This window comes from Liolophura sinensis, chromosome 1 (assembly GCF_032854445.1).
Source record: "Liolophura sinensis isolate JHLJ2023 chromosome 1, CUHK_Ljap_v2, whole genome shotgun sequence".
Classification (NCBI taxonomy): Eukaryota; Metazoa; Mollusca; class Polyplacophora; order Chitonida; family Chitonidae; genus Liolophura; species Liolophura sinensis.
In genome coordinates, this window is record NC_088295.1 from 25208031 (window position 1) to 25232081 (window position 24051).

Below are 24051 nucleotides of genomic sequence, written 5' to 3' on the forward strand. Positions count from 1 at the left end.
ATCTGCACTGCATGTTTCTTGGCATCCATTCAGTGGTACACTGGTTTGCAGCAACTTTGTGGTAACTTTGGTATCACCAGGGTATAGAGATTAAGATTTCATGTAACAGGGTATCCAGTCAAGGTAATCAGGAGTGTATAATTCCATGCACCAAGATATGAAGATAAGAAATGTAAGTGTGCAAATGGAAACAAATAGTTTCTAAGATTCCATGCACCATAATACTTGTTGGCATCTGTAGATTCCATTCACCATGATACAGGAAGTATTAATTCACTTTATTTTATTGCTGTTTTATGCCGTACTCAAGAAAATTTCATATGATGGTCAGCATTATGGTTCCATAATGGAACTGCAACTGCTTTTGTGAGAAGTTTCTTAGTCGTCACACTGCGTTGGTACGTTAATCACGTCAGCTACAAAGGTTAGAGGTTTGAAGGTTTCATGCAACAGAATATTACTTGCTGGGGTTAAAGATTCCAATGAGCATGATTCAGAATAAAAGGAATACATGCACCCGACCTAAAACTGATCAAGCAAATCAAGCTTTTCAGCATGACCTTAGCATAAAAACAGATCTTTTGAAAAAAAAATAGTGTATTTACTTCAAAGATTGTGTGAATTCAAATCACACCTCATGTATAAATGGTGATTTTGTAGCAAAGATGATTTTGAAATGAAATAATGGAATGACTTTGTTGGAGGACTTTAACATGAATCCATTCAATAAGAGCTGAATAGAATGCACAGCAAATAAAACTGAGTCTGATCACCATTGGTATTTTTCTTACTTTTTTATTTTAGTTTAATTCTGGAAGTGTAACAAACAGTAACAGTGTTTCAGATGCCAAAACAGCATAGAGTTCTAGTGTGACATCTCTAAGGAGGAAAAGGCCAATAAATGTTAATACCTTGTACATTGAAAATCACTACTCTGCATAGAACATTCATTGCAAAATTCTCTCTAAATTAGTTACTGCAATCTGCATCTAAAAAATCAGTATTCCTACACCTATCTGAGTAGCACATTTAACGCCTGATAAAAAAGGTGAATTACAATGGGGAATACATTTTATTGGAATACAAATATTTGTAAAATCAGCTGAGTTCATAGTAATAAAGGACTAGAGGATTACATAGCAAAGTTAGAATACATTTTTAAAGATACACTTGCTTCAAAGTATAAAAACAATCAAAAGAAAGAACCGCTAAAGTTTATAATAAATTGTATCAAAATATATAGATAATGTTCTGTTTACCGTAGGAAGATAATATTAACAGTACATACACACTCACATCAGTATAGAAGATCAGTCACAAGTTCCACCCAGTAAACCTTCACCATCAACAATTTATAACCAGCAGTAAAATCTCCATTAAAACATGTAATAAACAGTTATCAGGTGAAACACACAGAACATATTGCGATCAGTTCTAAAGACTTGTCTGGCACAGGTACAGTTCATGCAGAACCAGAAATTTGCAATCAGCTATATGCTTACTGACCCATTGAGAAGTTTGTGCTACTCAACTGTGAATGTAAAGCTTAACATCCATCCACCCAACTACTGGGGGCCTTGAACATGCCAAATGCTCATGCCAATTATCACATTTTACGGTCAATAAACCTTATATGATAGAAATCATTCTGATGTACAGATAACGAATAAGAAAGTTTTGAATATATATATATATGCGTTCATGTAGCTGAAAGGAATTCTCTAAATATTTCATTAATCTATGCATCAAGAATAAATCTTTTTGTTCAACAAACTTGACTGTTCACAATTTCCAGAGTAACCGAAATGAATCTAATTTTGAGTATCACCTTAAAGAAATACAAAGAAATCTTACTTAGTAATCAGCCAGACAGAAACATATATGTACATGTATACATGCACGTCACAACAATCAACAGCCTTCAAACTATGCCACATAAATCTAGTCATGCTAGTATGCATGAGAAAAGAGGTGAATGGTACAAGCTCATTGAGCTTTAAGTATACACCAAGACAATTTCCATATATTTATTGCATAAAAATGTCTAAACATTCACGCTGACACAAAATTTCCCGTCTTAAAAATTCAGTACAGGGTATCTTCTTAGTGACATTTCTATTATCAAACTGCACATAAATTAAGACAACAAAAGGTTGTTAATGCCATTCAATACTACTTTAATCAAACACAATCCAACTAACAGTATATATGTAACAACAGAAAATCTATCATTACGAAGGATCACAAACTTACACACACATACATGCAATATGCAGTTTGTGGACATTTTCATTAAGAAGTAAATTTGTAAAAGTAATAAATGGTAAGTTTGATATACAAGCACATGTAATACCTTTCTTGCATTATAAACTTTTATAACAGTAACATGAGCGACAAAAAAAAATAATAATCACTGACTCGCAGTGAGTCAAGGGTAACCATGGTGACAAGTCGGGGAGTTAAGCCCCGATAATGGCTGACAGAAGTTTCTTGTAGTCTCCGCTTGTCTCGCTTTGTACACGGCCCATCAGGGTCTTCCCATGCTTGTGCTGGTACACCTCCTTAATGTTCTGAAGGTCAATCTGAAATCAAACCCAGGTGACTGATCACTTCATGATGAGATTGTGGGACATTAACAGTATAATGTGAAAATGGTAATCAAAATTCTATATTCGACAGTGAATGTTCCATACTGTCATAATGATTAACTGGACAAATATTATGGAATACAATGGGTCTGCCAATGCAAGAATAGAATTCTAAATATAAATAATTATACATTTTCCATAGCAAGTTATCCCAGCATCCCAGAGAGTCCATAAAAACATGGCTTTCTTCAACACCGAATATAAGTACTTTTAATAGTCCATATGTGTACTCGAGAAAAATGTTACCACAATGGTATCAACATAAACATGTAATTTATCTTTATATGGTTTCCCTGTGTGGTCACATGAAACACTAACACTACAGGTATAAAGAACACTGACCTATTTTAGATCTAGTCACATGAAACACTATCACAACAGGTATAAATATCTCTGACCTACCTCAGATGTGGTCAGATGAAACACTAGGTATAAAGGTATAAAGACCTATCTTAGATCTAGTCACATGAAACACTAACACTACAGGTATAAATATCTCTGCCCTACCTCAGATGTGGTCAGATGAAACACTAACACTTCAGATATAAAGAACACTGACCTGTCTTAGATCTAGTCACATGAAACACTAATACTATAGGCATAAAGAATACTGACCTGTCTTAGATCTAGTCACATGAAACACTAACACTACAGGCAAAAAGAACACTGACCTGTCTTAGATAAAGTCACATGAAACACTAACACTACAGGCATAAAGAACACTGACCTGTCTTAGATCTGGTAACATAAAACACTAACACTACAGGTATAAAGGACACTGACCTACCTCAGGTGTGGTCAGATGAAACACTAACACTACAGGTATAAAGAACACTGACCTGTCTTAGATCTAGTCACATGAAACACTAACAGTACAGGCATAAAGAACACTGACCTACTTCAGGTGTGGTCAGATGAAACACTAACACTACAGGTATAAAGAACACTGACCTACCTGAGATCTGGTAACATAAAACACTAACACTACAGGTATAAAAAAACTCTGACCTACCTCAGATCTAGTTACCACAATCCTAATCAGTGCGGAATCTTTGGTGCCGAGACCCTTCATGGCATTATGCAGTTTGTCAGCAAAATACTCTGGTCTGTTCCTAGCACACTGAACTGTAAACATATAAAGGCAAATAAATAACTTAATCATTTAACGCCACCCCCCCCCCCCCCCCCACTCCCAACCCCCTCAATCATTTGTTTTCCCTTCTGTCATTTATATACTGGATATATAAAATGACAAGTTTCAAACACAAGAGAATTAGGTCTAAAATATTGCTCTATCAAAAATAACCAGAAAGTCCTGCAATATGAACATTTCTCAAATACACGTACCTCAACCATGTTAAGCAGAAGACTACCGCTGTGTATAAAGTAACTACTACATTCAAACAGTACCACTCACCTAAGGCCTTGAAAGCATCCTCAACACTTCCTGAGAACTCGCTACCCACTGACTGAAGGATGTCCTTTCCAGCAATCTGAACAACGAACATACACATATTCAAGCTACACAGTCACACGAAGCAAAATTCAAAACTGATTTGATTTCAATCCATGGAGTTGAAGTCACGGAAAAGTCATAGACAGATGAATGAGAATTAATGTTGACCACAGTAGCCATGCTGGATCATGTAATGCAGCAGAAGACAACACCAACCAACGTATTAACGTCACTACCAGAGTTTGAAAGAAATTTTAATATATCACATTCACAGCATGGATTGGTCATACACAGGTGAATGATGTTAAGATAACTGATGGCAACCATCTAAGATTACAGAATGCAGTTAAAAACCATCCATCATCTGAGCAAGGACAAGGCAGTACTCAGGTTTGGATGCAGAGTGTCTTGAAGTGCTTTATACATATCACGTTCCCAAAGCAGGTGGATCATGTGTTCACACAGCAGGTGGATCATGTATTCACAGAGCAGGTGGATCATGGGTTCACTAACTAAGCAGGTGGATCATGCGTTCACAAAGCAGGTTAATCATATAGAAGGACAGACAGAAGGACAGCAGCATTTCCAAGTCTCCCTTACACTTTCATTGTGAGGGGCAATAAGCATTAGATTTTGTTTTCTCTAATAATATGTTTCAATCACATCAAGCAAGATTATCATTATGAAGATTAGGACACTGTTATAGGAAACAGAAGCAGAAATTTTAGAAAAAGTGAATTTCAGTTAATGAATTGCTTTAGCTTTATATATATCTTGTCTATATCCTGACTGAGGATGCTGCCTCCATCACACCCTCTCCTTGACAATGCCTACATGCATAAAATATTTTATCACATTTGAAAGTACACTTGTCAAGGGTTTCTCCATGATATCTTGGAAGAGAAACATCAGGGCCCGGTTTCAGGAAACTTCTTAGGTTTTTTTGCTTATAACGCAAGTCTGTTTCACTTCAGCAACATGCAGTGTTTGACTTAAGCTTTTAGAGAAATACCCTCTGTTCTACTGTCTCTAGTTTTTGCTTGTTGCTTTTCAACCCAAAAACTACAGACATTAGAAATTTCGTGTCATACAGGGCCCAGAACCAAAGATTGTAAATCTTGCTGTAATTACAACCTGCAGTAACAAAAGACTTCATGTTCCTTTGAGTGGCTTCCTCTCCGACTTCACATGGAAGGGTCTTCCAGCAACCTGTGTGTTTCCTCTCACCATAATGCTGGCTGCCATTGTGGCATGTAAGTGAAATATTCTTGAGTATGGTGTGAAACATCAATCAAATAAATGAATAAATCATGTTCCTTTAAGTATTGGTGAAAAGGTAGCACTGGATCACGGTCACAGTTTGCAATCATGCAATCATCCAGAATTATGATACTGAAGATAATGGTATCTTCTCACCTTGGAATACTCATCAAAGGTTGCCCTGAGCTGGTAGTAGTGCCTGAGGGCCATGACCTGTAGAAAGACAGACTCATCTGTGCCGATTTTCTTCTCCCCGGCCTGGTACAGCTTCTGAGCCTCTTCCTGAGCCAGCTTCCTGTCAATCACACACTCAGGCCCCTCCCTAGCAACACGCTGAATCTGGTCCAAGGTCAGCTCATTACGATTACCCTGTCACAAGAAAACACCCAATGGTTGCAATTTACATAAACCAAACTCTACAGTGCTCCACATTCAGATTTGCAAAACAGCATTGATGGTTTGGCAACCAAGTTTAGAAAGAAATGCAAAACAATATTTACAGAATGTTTTACAAGGATTCACTGTCAGAACAGCATTTTTATAACATGCATATATATCCATTGCTGTTGCACATTTGGCCTGATTCTGAGAGTTCTGTTAATTATAGAAAAGTGTTTTGAGGTTTGTGCGGAAAATATAACGAGATCCTACTGAAAACTTATAAATTTCAGCTCCAAAATTTATATTTCTTGACATTTACATGCTTCTAAAATAAATTGCTGGGGTGAAATTTTAGGATGTTTACTGTAGTGCAAGAAAACATGTAACAAATGGATACTTTCTAATTATTTATAAATTTTCAAAGAATTCTAGACTGGACTTGTTTTAAGTAGAATGACATGCAATTACACATGCCAGACATACCTGGAGAGCAGAAACCAGCAGTCTCTTGAAGTGACCACTAGTGTCACTCATGATGTCTTTCTCCAGGTCACGATGAAATTCTGCAAAAACACCATCATAAAACAGATTACAGCACTTTCATGAGAAAAGTATTTGCAGATTGTGAGGTTTGACAATTTGTTTTTTTTTTTTTGTTTATTTATTTTATTAATATTTTAAGCAGGAGTACTCAAGAATATTTCATGGGCAGTGTCCACGGAAACCCATGACTGTGTGCAAGCTGACAGCAAACATTCCCATGACCAGAGAAGAACCCAGCATAAGCCGGGCTTAAGTCTTGACAATTCATAATCTGCAACTCACACTTCAGTGATATGATAACATGAAGTTAAAGTAAGGGCTTTCCCAATGGCAGCAACATCCTACAAACAAGCATGGTGTCTCATGCTCAGGCCCCATGTCAAGGGAATGGCCCATGATAAAACATCAAGAAAATGACCACCCAACTGAGTGAACTAACAGATTAAATTATAAAGCTGTCATTCTCACCTAATAACTGACCGAGTAATGAAAGCAAAACTCTCTCCTCTGCACACAATACACAAAACATCAGAGGACAGGCACTGAGGGCTATACACAAATACTGCATCAACATTCCCAAGTGCTCACACATAAATGAACATGCATGTGACAGAATCATACACATTATAAAGTTGATAATGTCAAAAACTTAACCTTCATCTCAAGTCTTACCTTTTTTGTAGCACTGGACAATTTCTTTAATCTCTGAGTTAGGTCTGGTGCACAGGATCTCAATCAGTACAGATTCCTTGGTGCCCACACCCTGTGTACACAGGTAAACATCAAGTAAGTCCTGCACGTGCTATACACCCATACTATACTACATCATCAACGAGGTACATGTAGCTGGCACCAGTCAAGCTTTTGTAAATATCTATTACTTTAACTTTGAAGTAAATAACCTGGCTACAGTGTGGCGAGGTACCAAATTTGTGGGTTATGGTGATGCAGGTTCAGGTGGAATCAGGCTATCTTCTCCTGCATGATAACTTATTTGATGGTACTATAAGTGCTTTTTTATTTGTGTGGTACTAACACTTGCAGATTTTGCGGCAAACACATTTCCACAAAAATACGTGTCATCGAATATAAAACCCATGTAAGTAATTTATTAATGTAGCATGCGTTATAGTTATAAATTTGTTAACAACCACTACCGTTCTAATACTTTTTGAAACCCGTTAATTAGAAATACCTAATTAGAATGTATTCGGGCCTTTACAAATCCAGCTTAACTGATCATCAGTTAATCTTGCTTTTTTTTTACGGGGGCTTAGTTCCATCTAAGTATTGCCACATTGCGACGTTGTTGTTGATTTATTGCCGCAGTTAGAGACATACAAATCGATAATTTGTACTGGGCACGTGTACGTGATACGATATACATACGATAAGAGAGGCTGTTTGACGATGATTTCTGAGAAATTTACTCACATCGGTCAAAGTTCACTCAAACTTTCACTCACACTGCTGACGCATGAGACTTGAACAGTGGGATTTATTTATATCACATTTAATCCTTCTCTGTCTCCCAGAGTGAGTGACACGAATATTTGCTCACACAGCAAGTAAGGGCTTCATCTTACCAGTCTTAAGATTAACAGTCTTCAAAAGATTAAAAGCTTAGGAGGATTAACTTCCTTTGTCTGACCAAGAGACTGTATTGTAATGAATTTTTGTCACATCTTACAGGTACAAACAAGTTTAAATGACAACACTGTTACCTGAATGTTTGAGTGGTTTTATTACTTGACGTTTCTGTATTGAAGTTTGATTTTCGTTTATCAGTTGTCAAAAAATGCTGCTCAGATCTGCAAAAAGTGGATTCCTGCGAATGTGTCTTCTTACTAAATCCGTGAAAGTTTATACCCGTGAATAAAAAGGCATTTACAGTATATCACATCACACTGAAGATGACATAACTTTTTTTAATGGGTGTCTTTTTGATATTAGCAGAGATGGCTTATTTATCACTACATCCTGCTCAGAACTTCACAAACCTGATGAAGACATTAGAATGAAAACCTACAAAAGGACTTTCACATCAAAGAGCTGTAATTTTTCAGAACTATAAAAGCTTTGGTCAAACCCAAGGGAGACTACTACAAACAAAGTTTGGACAATTCACATCCAAGGGAGGCTACTTTGTGTTACAGTCTGTGTACTGACCGATACAGCCTTGTTCAGGGACCAGGCATCATAGTATGTAGTTGGTTTAAACAGGGCAAGGATTAGCTCCTCCAAATCTCCACTCAGCTCCGACTTCAAGTCTTGGATAAGGTCCTGAAAGAAGAAGAAATCATGAAATTGGACCCAATGACCAGATCCAAAATTATCATGAAACGTACAGCAATGTGCACATCTACATGTAAATGTATGTATCACATTACACTGAACCCTCTCTCAAAAGACATTTACAAGAAAAGAGGTCTGGCAGATATATACCTTTAGAGGTTTAAAAGACATTTACGTACAAAGATTTGATAGATATATACATATAGAGGTTTGACAGATATATATGTATAAAAGGTTGACAGATTTCTATACAGGGTTGACAGATATATACTTAGAGGTTTGATAGATGTATATATATATATATATATATATATATACAAGACTGACAGACATTTGCATACAGAGGTTTGATAGATGTACATGTATACAAGACTGACAGATATATACATATAGAGATTTGACAGATATATATGTGTCGAGGCTTGAAAGATGGATATGTATACAAAACTGACAAATACATTCCAATAGAGGTTTTGACAGATGTATATGTATACAAGATTGACAGAAATACTTATGGAGGTTTGACAGATATTCATATAGAGGTCTGAGACAAGATAAAACTCTTCAGTGACATCAACTGCCAATTTCTAGTGAAATAAATACATGTATCCATGTACTTACTTTCCCATACATTGTCTTAAACATCTGAAGAATTTGTTGACGTTGCTGGTTTGTCCTACGACTAATCACATCAATAATGGCTTTCTCATCAGTGCCTGCAATTGTAAGTATAAGACGTGAAAGCTCTACGTAGCAGAGCGTGTAACTCTCCATACACGATATTCTACACTATGTTCTAATTTCTGTAAGGAACATTCCTGTTCCAACAGCAAGAAAGTCTGATAACATAGTTAAAATGTACTCATAATATCAACCACTTAACTTTTGACTGAAATTAACACATCGAGATACAGATGTGCATTTGTAAAAGTTAAAAGAGTATTATCTTGATAAACTGACCTAACTTTAAACATTACGTTTTGACAAGAACATTCTCCTGATGCTCATCATCAACCCTGCCCACCAATCCACTAAATAAACTTACATGGTGCGTGCTTTAAGTACATATAAATGCCAATTTGACACTGAATGCATCAATACAAGAAGATAACATCAGGCCAATAAGGATGGGAAGTTCTGTATAAACCCACCAAGCCCTTTCATTGCTTTGCGGAGAATTTCTGCATCTTTCTCGGGATAGAACGGTTTGGCTGGGACAATAGTTGGTTTTAAGACCTCAGCTGTGCCATAGATCTTCATCTTACTCAGGTCCTGTGTAACCCCAGCCACACCTCCAGCCCCTGGAGCACCTGCACCCTGTGGGTGACCAATGGAAAACTCCATAAAAACAAATTCACCACATTAGATTTTAATTAAAACTACTGTCCATTCAATCTCACACTGGACACTGAAAAGGTTTCATTAAGAAAAGACTTACTCCCTAACACAAGATAATCATTTTTCACATCTGTTCCATGACAATGTTCTAAGTTTCCAAATGGAGAATACATAAAATTACCAACAATACAGATCTTTGAACAACGCTACAATTCACTTCGCTGGCATCTAAAAGTATTTTACCCAAGAATGTATGTTTCACTTAAACATGTACTTTACAGAACATTATACAATATTTGCTATTTACTTCAGTGGTGTCTAATTATATTTTACTTGAAAATATATGATTCATTTGTATGTCAGCTGTCTACATGGAAGCATCTGAGCAGACTCCCTCCTGAAGGTAGATGAAAAATGTACACAAGTAAAGTCACAACATGTAACCTTCCTGATCTGCAGGGAACACTCTTTAATGTACTTGGCCATATTATCCTTGTAGATACTTACATGTTTTATAAGGATTTCTACAATAACCTTCGGTACTCATCGAGCATTAAGTCCAAAAATAGTACAAAATTAATGAATACATGTTGATGGTGCCCTATGTTAGTAGCACTGACATTCACAAAAACATGACCGGTGTCTAGAACACACTCTATGTACATATAAAACCTGTGTTTTTATTCCGCTACAATTCTGACATTCTACTCACCACAGAGGGGTATGCAGTTGGTTGAGTGCCTCCGTAACCTACAGGGTGGGACAAGAGTACATGCATTTCATAGAGGTAGCACCGTTCTCACAACCTGAAAATTTGTTAATTCTAAAATGACAATTATACTGAAAAAGATATGAAAATTGTTTATTTTTGGCATTTAAAAAGACGTTAAAAAGTCACAGTCCGGACAGGTTCTACCTGATAACTTTATCTGGCTCTGACATACATGTCAGAAAAGTTATCTCTGGATTGGAGAATAGACTACATAAATGGAGACCTCAGAGCTGAAACAGTTCCACAAAGTTCCCACAAGTAAAAACGATGTTATGTTTACATTCATCTCAGCATAATCCATGCCACGCTAATTTTAACTCTTTTTTTTTAATAAAATAATGATCAGAAAGCCTAAGATGAAAACAAGGAACATCATACTTTATGACATAAAATGTCCAGACAGGACAAAATAAAAAGATGGTTCGCCTGTTTAACACAAAATAAAATTGGTGTCACGTCACAAGCCTCTGACAGACAAAATCAATAGTCTCTTTTTTTTTTACACCAGGATCTTAGAATATTAGTTCAGTCTTATCAGACAAAATGATCAAGACCTGGTTCACCAAAACCAGAGTCTAAGATTACTGCAACTATCACTGCAAAAATATCTACAGATATATGTGTCTTTGTGGAACAGATCCAAGCTTAATTCATAGACACAGCCAGGTCTATGCAACCAATGTGTGGTTGAACATGTTCAAGTTTCATGTAAACAAGAGATTACCTGCTTGTTGCTGACCATACGCTGGTTGCTGTCCATAACCAGGTGCCCCTGCTGTAGGTCCATACCCTGGCTGTCCAGGAGGTGCCCCATAGCCAGGCTGTGTGGGTGGTACCCCATAGCCAGGCTGGGCAGGGTAACCAGGAGTCCCTGCTTCGGGACCATACGGCTGAGGAGCATAGGTAGCAGGGGCATTAGCTGAGTAGGCTGCTCCACCTGCTGTGAAACAGCAAAAGATGAAAAGGACACAGATCAATACACTTTAAGGCCAAGGGAATTATCTTAAATAGATTTTCCATCTGGTGGTAAAGAAAAAAGTGAACTAGTTTTAAAACTGAGGCTGCGAGTTGGCCACACTGCCAAAAAATTTATGGACTCACGGAGAGACTGATGAACATTGCCCAACCATGAACACACAAGTTAACAATTCTGCTTTTAATTTCTACAGAATACTCTTAAAACATGCAAGAACTTGGTTCAAAATGCACTAATCTTAATACATCTGCTTAAATTGTGCATTGTGTCCATCAAAGCTGTCTCAGACTACTCTGAAAGACAGTAACTTCCTTACTTCACTTCTTAGCAGGCAGCTTTACTGCTACAGGAAATATTTTCAGATAGAACATGCATAAAACGTCATCTTTATATGTAGAGGTACATGCGCATGAAATTGATTGACTAACCATACACAAGAATATTTCACTTATATTATGGCAGCCAGTCTTCACAAGATGGTGTGAACGAATCTATGAATGCCATCGAGTGCTTATTATCACTAGAGTCCGTACAAACAGAGATATCGCCAAAGAAACCGCGTGTCTATATGAACTTACACTAGTTTCATGTTATGAGTCATCTAATCAGTTATCTTCTGAGTTTCCTTAAAAATTCAATTTTACTTTGTAGATTTGCAAAACTATGCAAACACTGTCATTATTCAAATGGCTACAGAAATTTTACTATATGTATTGCAACAAACTCATAAACCCATGGCTTCCATCTGGTAAACTAAGCATGGTAATACCTCACTTCAAAACAGCTTACATGTAGATGTTTATGAAATACACTGCTTTACAAACATCTTTCAAAACATGTCTGTGACCAACTCATGAATGTCTTCATAGAAAAGTAAATACGGTACAAGAAAGATAGAGGACCCATAATGTTTTTCAAAGCTTCATAAAATTTATTGATTATAAAATATATTGGTAATAATTCAACAATCAAAATTCAGGTGAGCAAAAATAAATTCGATTTTTAGAAGATGCCATCAATATGTCCCTAGAAACAACAAAAATATTTTTACCTGTACATGCCTGTACCTGTGTACACGTTAACAAATGGGTCAAGTGAAGAGTCAGTCATAGTATAGATTTGGCAAGCCATAGACTTCCCATGAAATAACCAATACAATAATCACAGTATATTCCCAAATGTAAATTAAACAAAAACAATCCTTCCCAACACATAATTTCTAAAAAAAACCCTTGGATTAAAGGCACTATTGATTTCCATAAAACCACAGTGTATTATTTAATCTGTTGTTTTTTTTTCTCTCACAAAGGACTTTTGACTCTACACATAGTGCTGGAGTCCATGAGGGCTTCGTTTTTACCCTTTCACTTTATCCGTCATTAGATACCCTGAATTTTTACCTGTCTTGTGAATAATGTATTTTTAAATGTCTTATGTTAAACAAGACATCTAGTCAACATAAGTTGCTCTATTTTGTCTTTACTGGAAAAGAACAATCCACTCTGTTCATTGTTGATTATTAAAAGGAACTGTTTAAAAATGGATAGGCCTACATGTTCATATGGAATAACCTTTCAACAAAAATAATAAACATCTACTGTATATTTGTAATAGCATGTGTTGATATAAGATACAGTTTTCATAGTACAAACATGTAGTCGGCTACATACCATTTGCCACTACATATTTCAATGTCCCAAACCCTTGAACCAATTTCCACATATACTTTTATATACATATACATAAAAGTCTTGAATACCACAAATTTAATCAAAAAGGTTTTAATCCTAACAGTTTTTTTTTAATAAAATTTTATTCTTCGAGCTCAGTATACGTCAAAAGGCCTGTTTTGATACTATGCAACACGCCTTTTCAAAATTTAGTGTTGGAATCAAATTTCCATATTCTCAACATATGGAATATCCACCTGAAAACAATCTCTGAACAACAGAATAACACACAAGTATCTTATCACAGAAGATTTGGGTACATTCAGGAGACATCACAGCTTACTTATCCAAAGTATTAATGGTGAACTATTATGTAATCATAAACACAAGATTTGCACAGAAAATCCAGTCTTGTCAGCCCCTGTAATTCATTATACATGCCTTGTCACCCCAAAGGGTATAGGAAAATTTAACTTCATGTACATCTATATCCATGATCAACAGCTGGTGTACACAAAACATGCAGATGCATGCGCAAGCATCTGCTCAAGGACAATATGAAAACAAATGTCACCCAAAACAAACAGAAGTACTTCAAACCCAACAAAGACTGTATAAATCTGACAGAAATTAGCACCTATTGTAGATAAAGCCGCATTAGTAACATACATGTACATGTGCACATAGGTAATGATGGATCTTGAACAAAAACCTCTAAAGCAACCATACTGTTATTAAACACATATATATGTGTATATATTTATATAAAGATTTCAGTAATTTTCAGTAATCACCTCTGAACTGACCAATAAAAAGAAAACTGGCTAACATGAATACTGCTACTGAGCAACATACACAAACACTGAGCAAAATTAGATTGATTTATCTTTTTCTATTTTTTTTTAATACTTTTAATGCGAATGCAAATGACTGGTATCATGTGAAATTTGGATTCATAGCCACTGTGGATGTAATTTAGTGTGCTGCATTGGGGTTCTACAGGACAAAATATTGCTTTATAATATAGCACCTTCTAGGGATGTATATTATTATATAAACTGGCAAACTATTAACTTGGTATGTTAGTATGTATCCAGGGGGTGTGGTCACATGTGGCTATCGGTGGTAGTAAGGTGCGCCCCCAGGATCTGGAAATATACAAGCAGAGACCAGATTTCTCTGTTAGAAATGTTGACATGAAACGCTGTGAATAAATTAACATATTGCATGTGTCGGCACAATTTTGACATAGGAAATGGTCATTAGTAAATCAAAACTATATTTACTTGTAGATTAAACTTTGATGCTTCAAAAGTTCTTCATGTGAACGCAAGTGATCAAACTAAAAATATTCATAACCGCATTGATCATATTGCTCAAATATTGTACATTTTCTCAAATGCTAAAATGTATCTTAACTAGTTGCCAAATACCTGGAAAAAAGTTGTTGAAGGTTAAATACCATCCTTTTTTATATTTTTTGATCCCAAAATTTGGATATGACAGAAGAACTTCATGTATTCTAAAATTACTGGAAAATTTTAAATATCTAGTAATTTCTCTAATGTCAAATGATTACATGTACAGATTTGTGTGAAAATATGAGCTACATGTAAGAATTAACCAATGGGAGTGCTGTACCCAAGCTGATACAGGATCACTGTACCTAAGCTGATACAGAAAGTGCACATACATGTACAGTTAACTTGCAGCCAGGCAGATCAAGTGTTATTGTATACACATGTATTTAGACAGCACCCAAAGTCACAAGCTCCACAGGTTCAGAACCTGTGACAAAACCTTAATCACACTTTCAAACCCAGCTGATGCCAGCCCACAGTACCCTTTATACAATCACATGTGCAATCCAGCTAAGCTATGCTATCTCAACCCAAATCTGAACTACTGACGCCAACAGCACCAACACACTACAATAATGATGGGATATGATAGACTTACTGCATGTACCATGTCCAATATGTCCTCAATTACCAGTCCATGCACATTCTGTCCTTGTCCACCACCCAAAAATGTGAATACTGAAGTATATGATCTCTACTGATATAGCAATTTTATAATGTGCATACAATATAGATCCTCCAACTACCTTTTGTCTCATTTTTTCAAACAAATTCTATATACAAATATACAACAAAATGTAACTACTGCTCTTGACTTCAATATACATCACTCTTCTTGCCTTACACATTACGCTGTCAATTGCATTTAAAGGAGAAGAAAACTTTAAAAAATGACACTACAGGCTGAAAAGTGCACATTTTTTTTCTATCTGGTGGTGCATGCGGCATAATTTTGCAATTTTTCTTCACCATGCACATAAAGCCTGAAAATGGCAAAGCTGGCATGATTGCCGAGTTCATCGAGTTCGCTATCCGTAACTCTCTGTAATTTATGCTCGAGGAGGTTGCCTCTCAGCCTATGAGAGTTGTTAAAACTGCCGGCTTGTTCGTGTAAAAACGAAAACGGAACTGTACTGTTCGCTACCTTCTGGGAAGAAGAGTTCTACTGGAAATGTGCAAACTGCACTTTGGCGGTTTCTGATGACAATTCTCCATCTAACACACAAAACTTCAGTACTACTTTTGTAAACGGATTTTGGCACTGACTTTATTTATAATTTATCAACTTGAGGTACATATTAGAATTTGTTTATAGCATGCACTGGTATTTGCTTGATATTTAAATTTTCTTCTCCTTTAAAGTCTTCACAATTCAATAATAATTGTAGATGGCCCTATTAAAGTAGTCACTGGTTCAGAAGCTACATTTGTAAGCACATGTTAAGGATATTTCAGGACAAAAACTTCATGTACATAGTATTGTTGTACATGTGTCCATATACAGAGTACAGTGCACAAGAAAACATACATGTATATACATGTATAAATATACATCTGGTTTTGGACATGGTGTAACATAGCATTCTGTATTCTGTGTTGTATCCATATTTCCATATTTATTTTACTGCAGTTTAATGCCAGACGAAAGTTTTACAAGCATAGTCTCATGCTTTTGTTAGGCTATAATGACATTAAATATCAGTTATATGACGAAGTCCACATGTGTTTGTACATACATTATGTATATGCTTGTATACTGTCAACACACATTCAATAGAAACTGCTCCCAACAGAATGGTTTTTGTTTACATGCTATAAATACATCTCTTGTGCCTAAAGGGAAGTGCTGTCTAGTGCACATATAGAATAAATCAAACTGATCAGACTGAACTGCATGTATCAGTGTTCATACCTACACAAAAACTGTCTATGTACAACCCAAATATGACACTAATTAGTTAGATTATTAATAATGGCATGTTTTATGTACATTTACATGTGTGAAATCATGGCATTTTTAAAACCAATCTTGTAACCAACAGCAATAGATGTATTAAACTCTCAGCTTTATACTGGTCTGCTGGCTTGATTCATGCCATTCATACTAACATAGTATTACATACTTATACATCTATTTATGAGGAAATGTCTAATACATCTTAACAGCAAACTCTAAAAATCAGATTAATAGTAAGCCTAAAAATGTGTGGTCTTAAATCTTTACATGCAGTAAGTCAGCACTCACATGTATGCATACTGTTATTGTTAATTGTCATGAAATGTACATGTACAAACAAAGCAAGAAAAATGTGCAAAAGTACAAGCATTCCTGAGTAGATGAACCAAAAGAGTGTGCCTTTCTAATAGTATCTTTGTACACACCATCAAAGCAAGCCAATGTTTCATTTGCTTTTTTTCTTTTTCTTGTCTTTATTCTTTCCAACTGCAAAGAATCAAGTACATGTAACTACAACTAATAACGTCCTTCAAAGGTCTATCACATCTATCTTGCAAAAAACTAGAGCCCTCCATCAACAAATTAACATAACATAATTACAACTGTGCCATAAGGTGCTACATCTTCCAGAATGCTCTCTGGACGGCTTTGATACTGACACTTACAGGTTTCCATGTATCTTCATCAAACTTCATCTTCATCATAATTTTTACCAATTAACCAATTGAAGAGTATCTTTAATACCACTTTCTTAACATAGATGTACAAGTGCTTGTATTTGACAAAACAAGATCTATAAAAATCCCAGGTAGCTGTGCTGGTATTCCTGTGAAAACCTGTACTACATTATTCCTTTCACACTTCAATAGTTTGCATATTGCACAAGCCCACAACACTAGTGAGTGTGTAATATAAACTACATGTACCAAGACAACAATATCACACAAAAATGGTAGGTCTCAATAATATTTCTATAAACCTTCCTGAAGTAAAAGTAATCATCACAAGAATGATATCACACATTAATTCACTTACATAGGGCAATGACTTTTTCTTTAGATTGCTCATTGTTTATATGAAGATACAGCTGGTTAAACCACATGTAAATAAATACAGATCGCTGTATCAGATCGATGACCCATTTTTGAGACAGAGCACACCAATGATATCCAATCGTACAGTTGCTATGTACACCAAATAATCTGCATGCAAGTAATGTAAGCATGTAATAAATGAACGTATCAAGTTTGACAGCATAAACAATTTTTTTATATGCATAATTAGATCAGATTCAGGCTCAATTCTACACTTCTCAACTTTAAGCCTCTCCAGTATACTGTTGCCCAACGACAAAAGGAAGCAAGTGACAAGTGTGTCAAATACGAGACAACATTATTTTGGAACTCCTGATTGCATGAAACAAAAAATGCTTTGTTTCCTGATTCATATCAATACAGCTTTTTTCAATACTACTTTTCCAAAATAGTCATCCACTCAAAAAAAAAATGAAAGTACAGCAAGAAACAATACTTTGAACATATAGGTGCATTGAGGTACTCAATGTAGTTTACACAAGCATGGTTAACCCGACAAACCAAAACGAAAACTTCTTGACCCAAAAATGTAAGATAGAATGCTTTATCTTGACTTCTAAATGTGCTGGCAGTGTAATTATTGGTATAAGAGGTATATAAACTTATCTCCTGGTCCTACATGTTTTTCTACTGAAGCAGTGTAGGTGAAAGTATGTAGCTACATGTATTCAGGTTACTACATCTTTTGATGCTCACATGTGGTACACAGTTCTCTGTATGAAAGTGTTATGGTAAAATTAGTGAAGGATTACTTACGCTGTGGGTACTGTCCTGGGTAGCCCTGGGGTGGGGCACCTGCTGGGTATCCTGCAGGGGGAGCACCTGCAAATACAATAAGGACAATCTAAAACAACCCCCAAATACAGGACACAATGCACACATGTACCATGAAGACTATCGTTGCTTGACGTATTTAATGATGAGTTTTGTTTTGTTTTTTTGCCTTGAAGATGCAGGTATCTACAATTAAGTACTTTGACAGTTACGGAGCTAATAAATATCAAGCTAACTCAGGCGTTTTGTAATTTTCTTGTAAACAATGTTCTCTGTTGGTTATTTTGCCATTACATGATTTCTGAGGGAAGATGAAAAAATCAGCACACAATGTTTTGTGAAAGTGGGCCCAGGGCAATATTTTCCTCCTAAAACAATCATAATCCGTGAACAAGAGTTTGGCCATCGAATTTTTGTGAATGAGCAGCATCACAAAAGCCGTTCAGATTCTCTCCCATCATTCCATGTACTTCCTCAGCAGAACATACATGAAGGGTTAACATCTTACCTCCTGGATAACTGGGTGCTGGGTAGCCAGCTGGTTGAGCAGGGTAGCCTCCTGCGGCTGGGTAACCAGGCTGCCCTGTAAACCCTGCTGGAGGAGGGCCCTGGGGCATGCCATAACCAGCTGGTGGGGGTACAGTGCCTCCAGGGTAGGCTGCATGCTGCTGAGGATAATGCCCAGGCACAGGGGCTACTCCTCCAGGGTAACCAGCATGTCCACCCTAAATGAAACAAAAAAGGAGACATCAAACAACAAGAACTGATGTATACATTTGACTGTTGCTTAACACTAATTAACGCCATACTTAAGAATATCAGGCACAAAGAAAGACAAATCCTAAAGTATATACATGTAAACTACATGGCTCAACCAAACAACAACAAAATTTTGCCTAGATGCTGAAGTCCATACCAGTGGTTTGAACTGTCAATAACAGAAGTGTTCTGAAAAATACTACTATTAACACATTCGTTATTACTGGACTAATGTTTATTAAAGGCATCTGGTAAGGAACACAAATTCATAAAATAATTAAACTCCGCACAATTCTGGATATGCTTGAATATTTCACTTTCTTGCTTTTCTCGATGTTCATCCATTTGATAAGACATCTCTCAGTCTTGCCAATATACTGGGAATTGCAGATAAGACAAAATTTATAAATAACACTGCTTCACAGTTCTTTCGGGGTTTTGCCTTTCATTGACAGCAAGTCGCAAGTTTTTGGAGATGAAAACAGGAGGGTGAAAGTAACTGACTTGTTGATGGATCATCTGATTTTGAAGATGGTTCTGTTAATAAATTGTTCACCTCTTCTACTGTTGTATGGTAGGCGACCAAATACCCTGGGTATATTATCTGGAGTGGGATCACATGGTTGTCTTGGTGTCAGGGACTGTTTTGCTAGCTTGCGGCGTACATAGAAAGGGAAACCATTCCCTGACATGAAGTCTGTAATGGCCTTGATTTTATCTGTCAGGAGTTGTTCTGTATTGCATAGGTTGGTAGCTCTATTTACATATGCACGAATCCATGATATTTTTAATTTCCATGGCTGGAAGCTGGTGAAATGGGTGGATAAGTCTGTGTTTCCTGAATACTGTAGTTCTTTCACTGGTTAGATGAATGTCGAAGAAGTGGATGTAGTCATGGTTAATAAATTCTTCATGAGTGAAGCGGAGCTGTTTGTGGAAGGAGTTGAGCTTGATCTTGATTAACTTGAAGTCGCTAGGCTTGGCAAGAATGAGAGTGTCATCTACAAATGTAGAGTAGAACTTGATTGTGCCATCTTCAATCACTGGAATAATGAATTTTCAATTTCAGTCATAATGATGTCGGCAAGAACTGGTCCTAAAGATGTTCCCATTGTGGCTCCGTCAATTTGTTGGTTAAGCAGGCCGTTGCATGATACTGGGGTCTTTGTACAGATATCAGTGAGGAGCTTTTTGTTTCGTATTTTTAGCCTTGGATTCCGTTCTGTACATAATTCTGTCCAGTATGATCTTACTAAACAGAAACTCCACATCAAATGAAACAAACCAGTAGCCATTTTGGAAATGCAAGATTGCAAGCTTAACATGTACACTGACATGTTAAGAAGCAACTGTTACATGTAGAATGAGTGTACATGTATTTGTTGTGTAGCACTGCTCCAGTTTTGTTTAATAAGTGTTTGTCTAATTAAGGTTTAATGCTGTATTTGAGAATGTTTCCCTTATATTCATGACAGTCTACAGGTAACAATGGCTAGTCTAATATGTGGGCAATGAAAATGGGATTACCTGAAGTTAATGGGAGGAAAGTAATATCCAGCAAATTTCATGTAAAAATGGTAATGACTGATACCACTGTGGGCAATGGAAACAGGACTGCCTGAAGTTAATGGGAGGAAAGTAATATCCAGCAAATTTCATGTAAAAATAGTAATAACTGATACCACTGCGGGCAATGGAAATGGGACTACCTGAAGTTAATGGGACGAAAGTAATATCCAGTAAACTTCATGTAAAAATGGTAATGACTGATACCACTGTGGGCAATAGAAACGGGACTGCCTAAAGTTAATGGGACGAAAGTAATATCCAGTAAACTATATGTAAAAATGGTAATGACTGATACCACTGTGGGCAATGGAAATGGGACTGCCTGAAGTTAATGAGAGGAAAGTAATATCTAGCAAACTTCATGCAAAAATGGTAATGATTGATACCACTGTTACAATAAATTATCGCCATCAAGGCTCATATGACTGTAAAATTGTTTAGTATGATGGTAAACACCAGACCTTGTGTGTCCTACCAACTCAAAACTCAACCATGTTAACAATTCAGCCACAGCTATACCCCTATATTTAAGACGTATCATACACTATTAGCATGTATATGCATAGTTAATAGTAAATGGACAGGTATATGCCTAAGTATATAACAGCATCTTACCGGGTATCCATGCATACCATGTCCTCCTGCTCCGTGCATCTTGTGCTAAAACATACATGTACACATAACAATTCATAAATAAGTTGAAACAACACATTATATACATATTTTTTTTTACTCAATATTTTATTAATCCATCACGTATGATTTTATTTATCCAAGCCACTACCACCTGCTGCTGGGTAACTGACTAACCTGCTGAAAGTGGTAATAGAAAACAAGAGCAGATTTAACTTCACTGATGAAGGAATAGCGGATTTTTTCAAATCAAAACTTAATACTGCTTCATCAAGTTCCCACGTGAAATGGACTCTGCAAGAAATGCTAAATTTATTTTCTTGTAAAGGTCAACATTTAACCATTAAAACATACCGACATTTCTGTGTACATACATGTAGCAACTTCCTCTATGTGCCAGTCAAATTTGTTAACTGGCAGGAAGTCAGCAATCGATTAATACTTGATCTGCTCACAAGATTAACGTGCAGCTGAGCCAAATGGCTGAGACCTGTGATATCACACATACCTCTGTCTCCAGGTTATATAGGCTGACCGAGCAGGTAGATGAAGACGTTTTATACACTTTAACCCAATAATACAATAGTGTTACGTGATACACCTGGTCATATATACATGGTCATATAAAAAGCACCACTAAAATGCATGTGCATGTATAATACACATATATAGTGTGCATTTGTGTACATGTACCAAGAGATTTGTACAGTGCTGACAACAGACAGAATAGAAATTATAGAGTATGAAGCCTAAAGCCAAACATATTTATATGGTTATGATAGCCACTGGCATAACATTTTATTACATACACTGAACTTGAGCTATATCTTACAATTTTCATTACACATGATTATGCATATAATTTACATGTAGACATACACATGGATATGGTGCACAAAATGCATGTGGTTTTCATTATCAAAGAATATATGTTTGTTTGTTATAATGCTAAAAGGAAAACAAATCATAGTCTAGCAAAATGTTTATACATGTAGAACATGTGTGTCTAAATCAGATCTATATTATTATAAAATTTACAGTGAAGAGAGGTGCATAAAGGTGTACATAAAGACATTATGTACCTTCTTCATCTTCTTATAGGCCTTCTTCTGATCTTTGCTCATGTGCCTGGTCTCTTCATCTGAACTGGAGCTTGAGCTACTACTACTGCTGCTGCTATGTTTGTGCCCATGTTTGTGGGATTTGTGTTTGTGGTGCTTCACCTTAACATGGCTTGGATACATCTTTCTGTAATGTCAACAAATAACAGTCACTTTGGAATGGATTTATATGACCTTCAAGATACGCAATTCTTTGGCTATGCATATACATGTACGTGTACTATGGCCTTTCCTTGAATTAATAAAATTATAAAAATGGTGCACTTTTTTCCTTAAAAAGTAATGTACTTTATATTAATTCCAAACAAAGATACTAGCAAGGTTCATGGTGATATTAAATATCACCACAGGTACACCACAGGTCAACTAGATTTCTGATATCACCCAGTGCTAGGATAGGTATATTTTCATTGACCATTATTAAGCATTAATAGGTTATTTCTTGTAAAGCAAACAAAAGATGATATAACGTGATTAGGCTGCCACAAGGTGCATGGGCTTGAATATATTACCAAGCAGAGGGTACCGATTCTGTGCATTGACTATGTAACTTAGTACTCTTGTAAAGATTTATCTGATGTGTGGGATTACAATATTAACTGGTTAGGCACATCAATCTCACACAAAGAATACAATCATATATGTTAGTGATTATACTCAGAATGTATACCAAAAAGCCATAAATCATTAGCTTACTCTCTGAAGACAAGCTGAAGCATCTACATGTAATGCTACATTGACAGCTACAACATACTACTAGATGATATGACCATTTCCAGTTCACATAACAGTATTGTGTAGTATAAACAGAGTGCAGATTGGCGTTGTTCAAATATGGATGCATAGCGACATTCCGCATTAATATGACTAGATGTATTCATCACAGCATAGTGCAGTTTATACAACAGCATATATGACTGAACCAGACATGTAAACTGCACATAATTCTTGTCAGTTCAAGAATGATAAGGTCTCTTTGCATCAATGGTGTCAGTGACACATTCGGATCAGGTCTTGTTAGGATGTCTCGTACGTACTACAATTCTTGGCCTAGATTCTTGTTTACTCTTACTGTACAAAATAATACAAGTGCTTTATTCCATGTAAATCTTAGTTGAGTTACCTTCAATGTACAGTAACAGCCCCCGTCCCTACCTAGGCCTTTCGCGCAGAATGACATTGCGACATATTTGCTCGACTTGAGGTGTGTGAGTCAGTGAAACTAATAAGATGGGAAAATCGTGAAAAGAATTCACTTCCTAACATCTCCCAACTTTAAAACAGAAATCAAAGCAAAACATAAGCACAGTGTACGAAAATAAAGCCAAACAACAGCACAAGATGGAGCTGTCAAAAGAATTATTCACCTTTTAGGGAGTGGTTTTCTGTGTCAGCTTCACGTACAAGGTCCTTCACAAACAAGCCGATCTCAGCCGGAAACACG

General features: G+C 36.3%; 1 protein-coding gene and 1 long non-coding RNA gene across 4 annotated transcripts; both read right to left on the minus strand.

Annotated features, from left to right (window-relative positions):
- Positions 1 to 779: 779 nt before the first annotated feature.
- On the minus strand, positions 780 to 24051 carry LOC135464690 (annexin A7-like). Of its 3 annotated transcripts, XM_064743085.1 has the most exons (17): positions 23975 to 24051; positions 22569 to 22734; positions 21469 to 21513; positions 19238 to 19250; positions 19034 to 19081; positions 18508 to 18573; positions 11418 to 11633; positions 10634 to 10671; positions 9735 to 9900; positions 9205 to 9299; positions 8458 to 8571; positions 6961 to 7051; positions 6229 to 6308; positions 5521 to 5733; positions 4066 to 4141; positions 3661 to 3773; positions 780 to 2582 (listed from the first exon to the last, which is right to left on the minus strand). In XM_064743085.1, the coding sequence occupies exons 2-17, from the start codon at positions 22728 to 22730 to the stop codon at positions 2460 to 2462; spliced, it is 1659 nt and encodes a 552-aa protein (XP_064599155.1). In that variant the 5' UTR covers positions 22731 to 22734; positions 23975 to 24051; the 3' UTR covers positions 780 to 2459. The 3 variants fall into 3 exon arrangements, with proteins under 3 accessions (XP_064599155.1, XP_064598644.1, XP_064599888.1); XM_064742574.1 differs by having other exon boundaries at positions 19034 to 19250; XM_064743818.1 differs by lacking the exon at positions 22569 to 22734 and having other exon boundaries at positions 19034 to 19250; positions 23975 to 24021.
- LOC135466887 (uncharacterized) lies at positions 12578 to 17134 on the minus strand. Its single transcript, XR_010444163.1, has 2 exons — positions 17083 to 17134; positions 12578 to 14487 (listed from the first exon to the last, which is right to left on the minus strand). It is a non-coding gene; the product is annotated as an uncharacterized LOC135466887 (long non-coding RNA).

Excerpts from the sequence above, each read along its gene's own strand:
- LOC135464690 (XM_064742574.1), bottom strand. The coding sequence starts at position 22,730 with ATGTATCCAAGCCATGTTAAGGTGAAGCACCACAAACACAAATCCCAC. Across the intron at positions 19,251-21,468 it reads ATGGTATGCATGGATACCCG|GGTGGACATGCTGGTTACCC; the intron begins GTAAGATGCTGT and ends TGTTTCATTTAG. Across the intron at positions 11,634-18,507 it reads CCCAGGACAGTACCCACAGC|CAGGTGGAGCAGCCTACTCA; the intron begins GTAAGTAATCCT and ends GCTGTTTCACAG.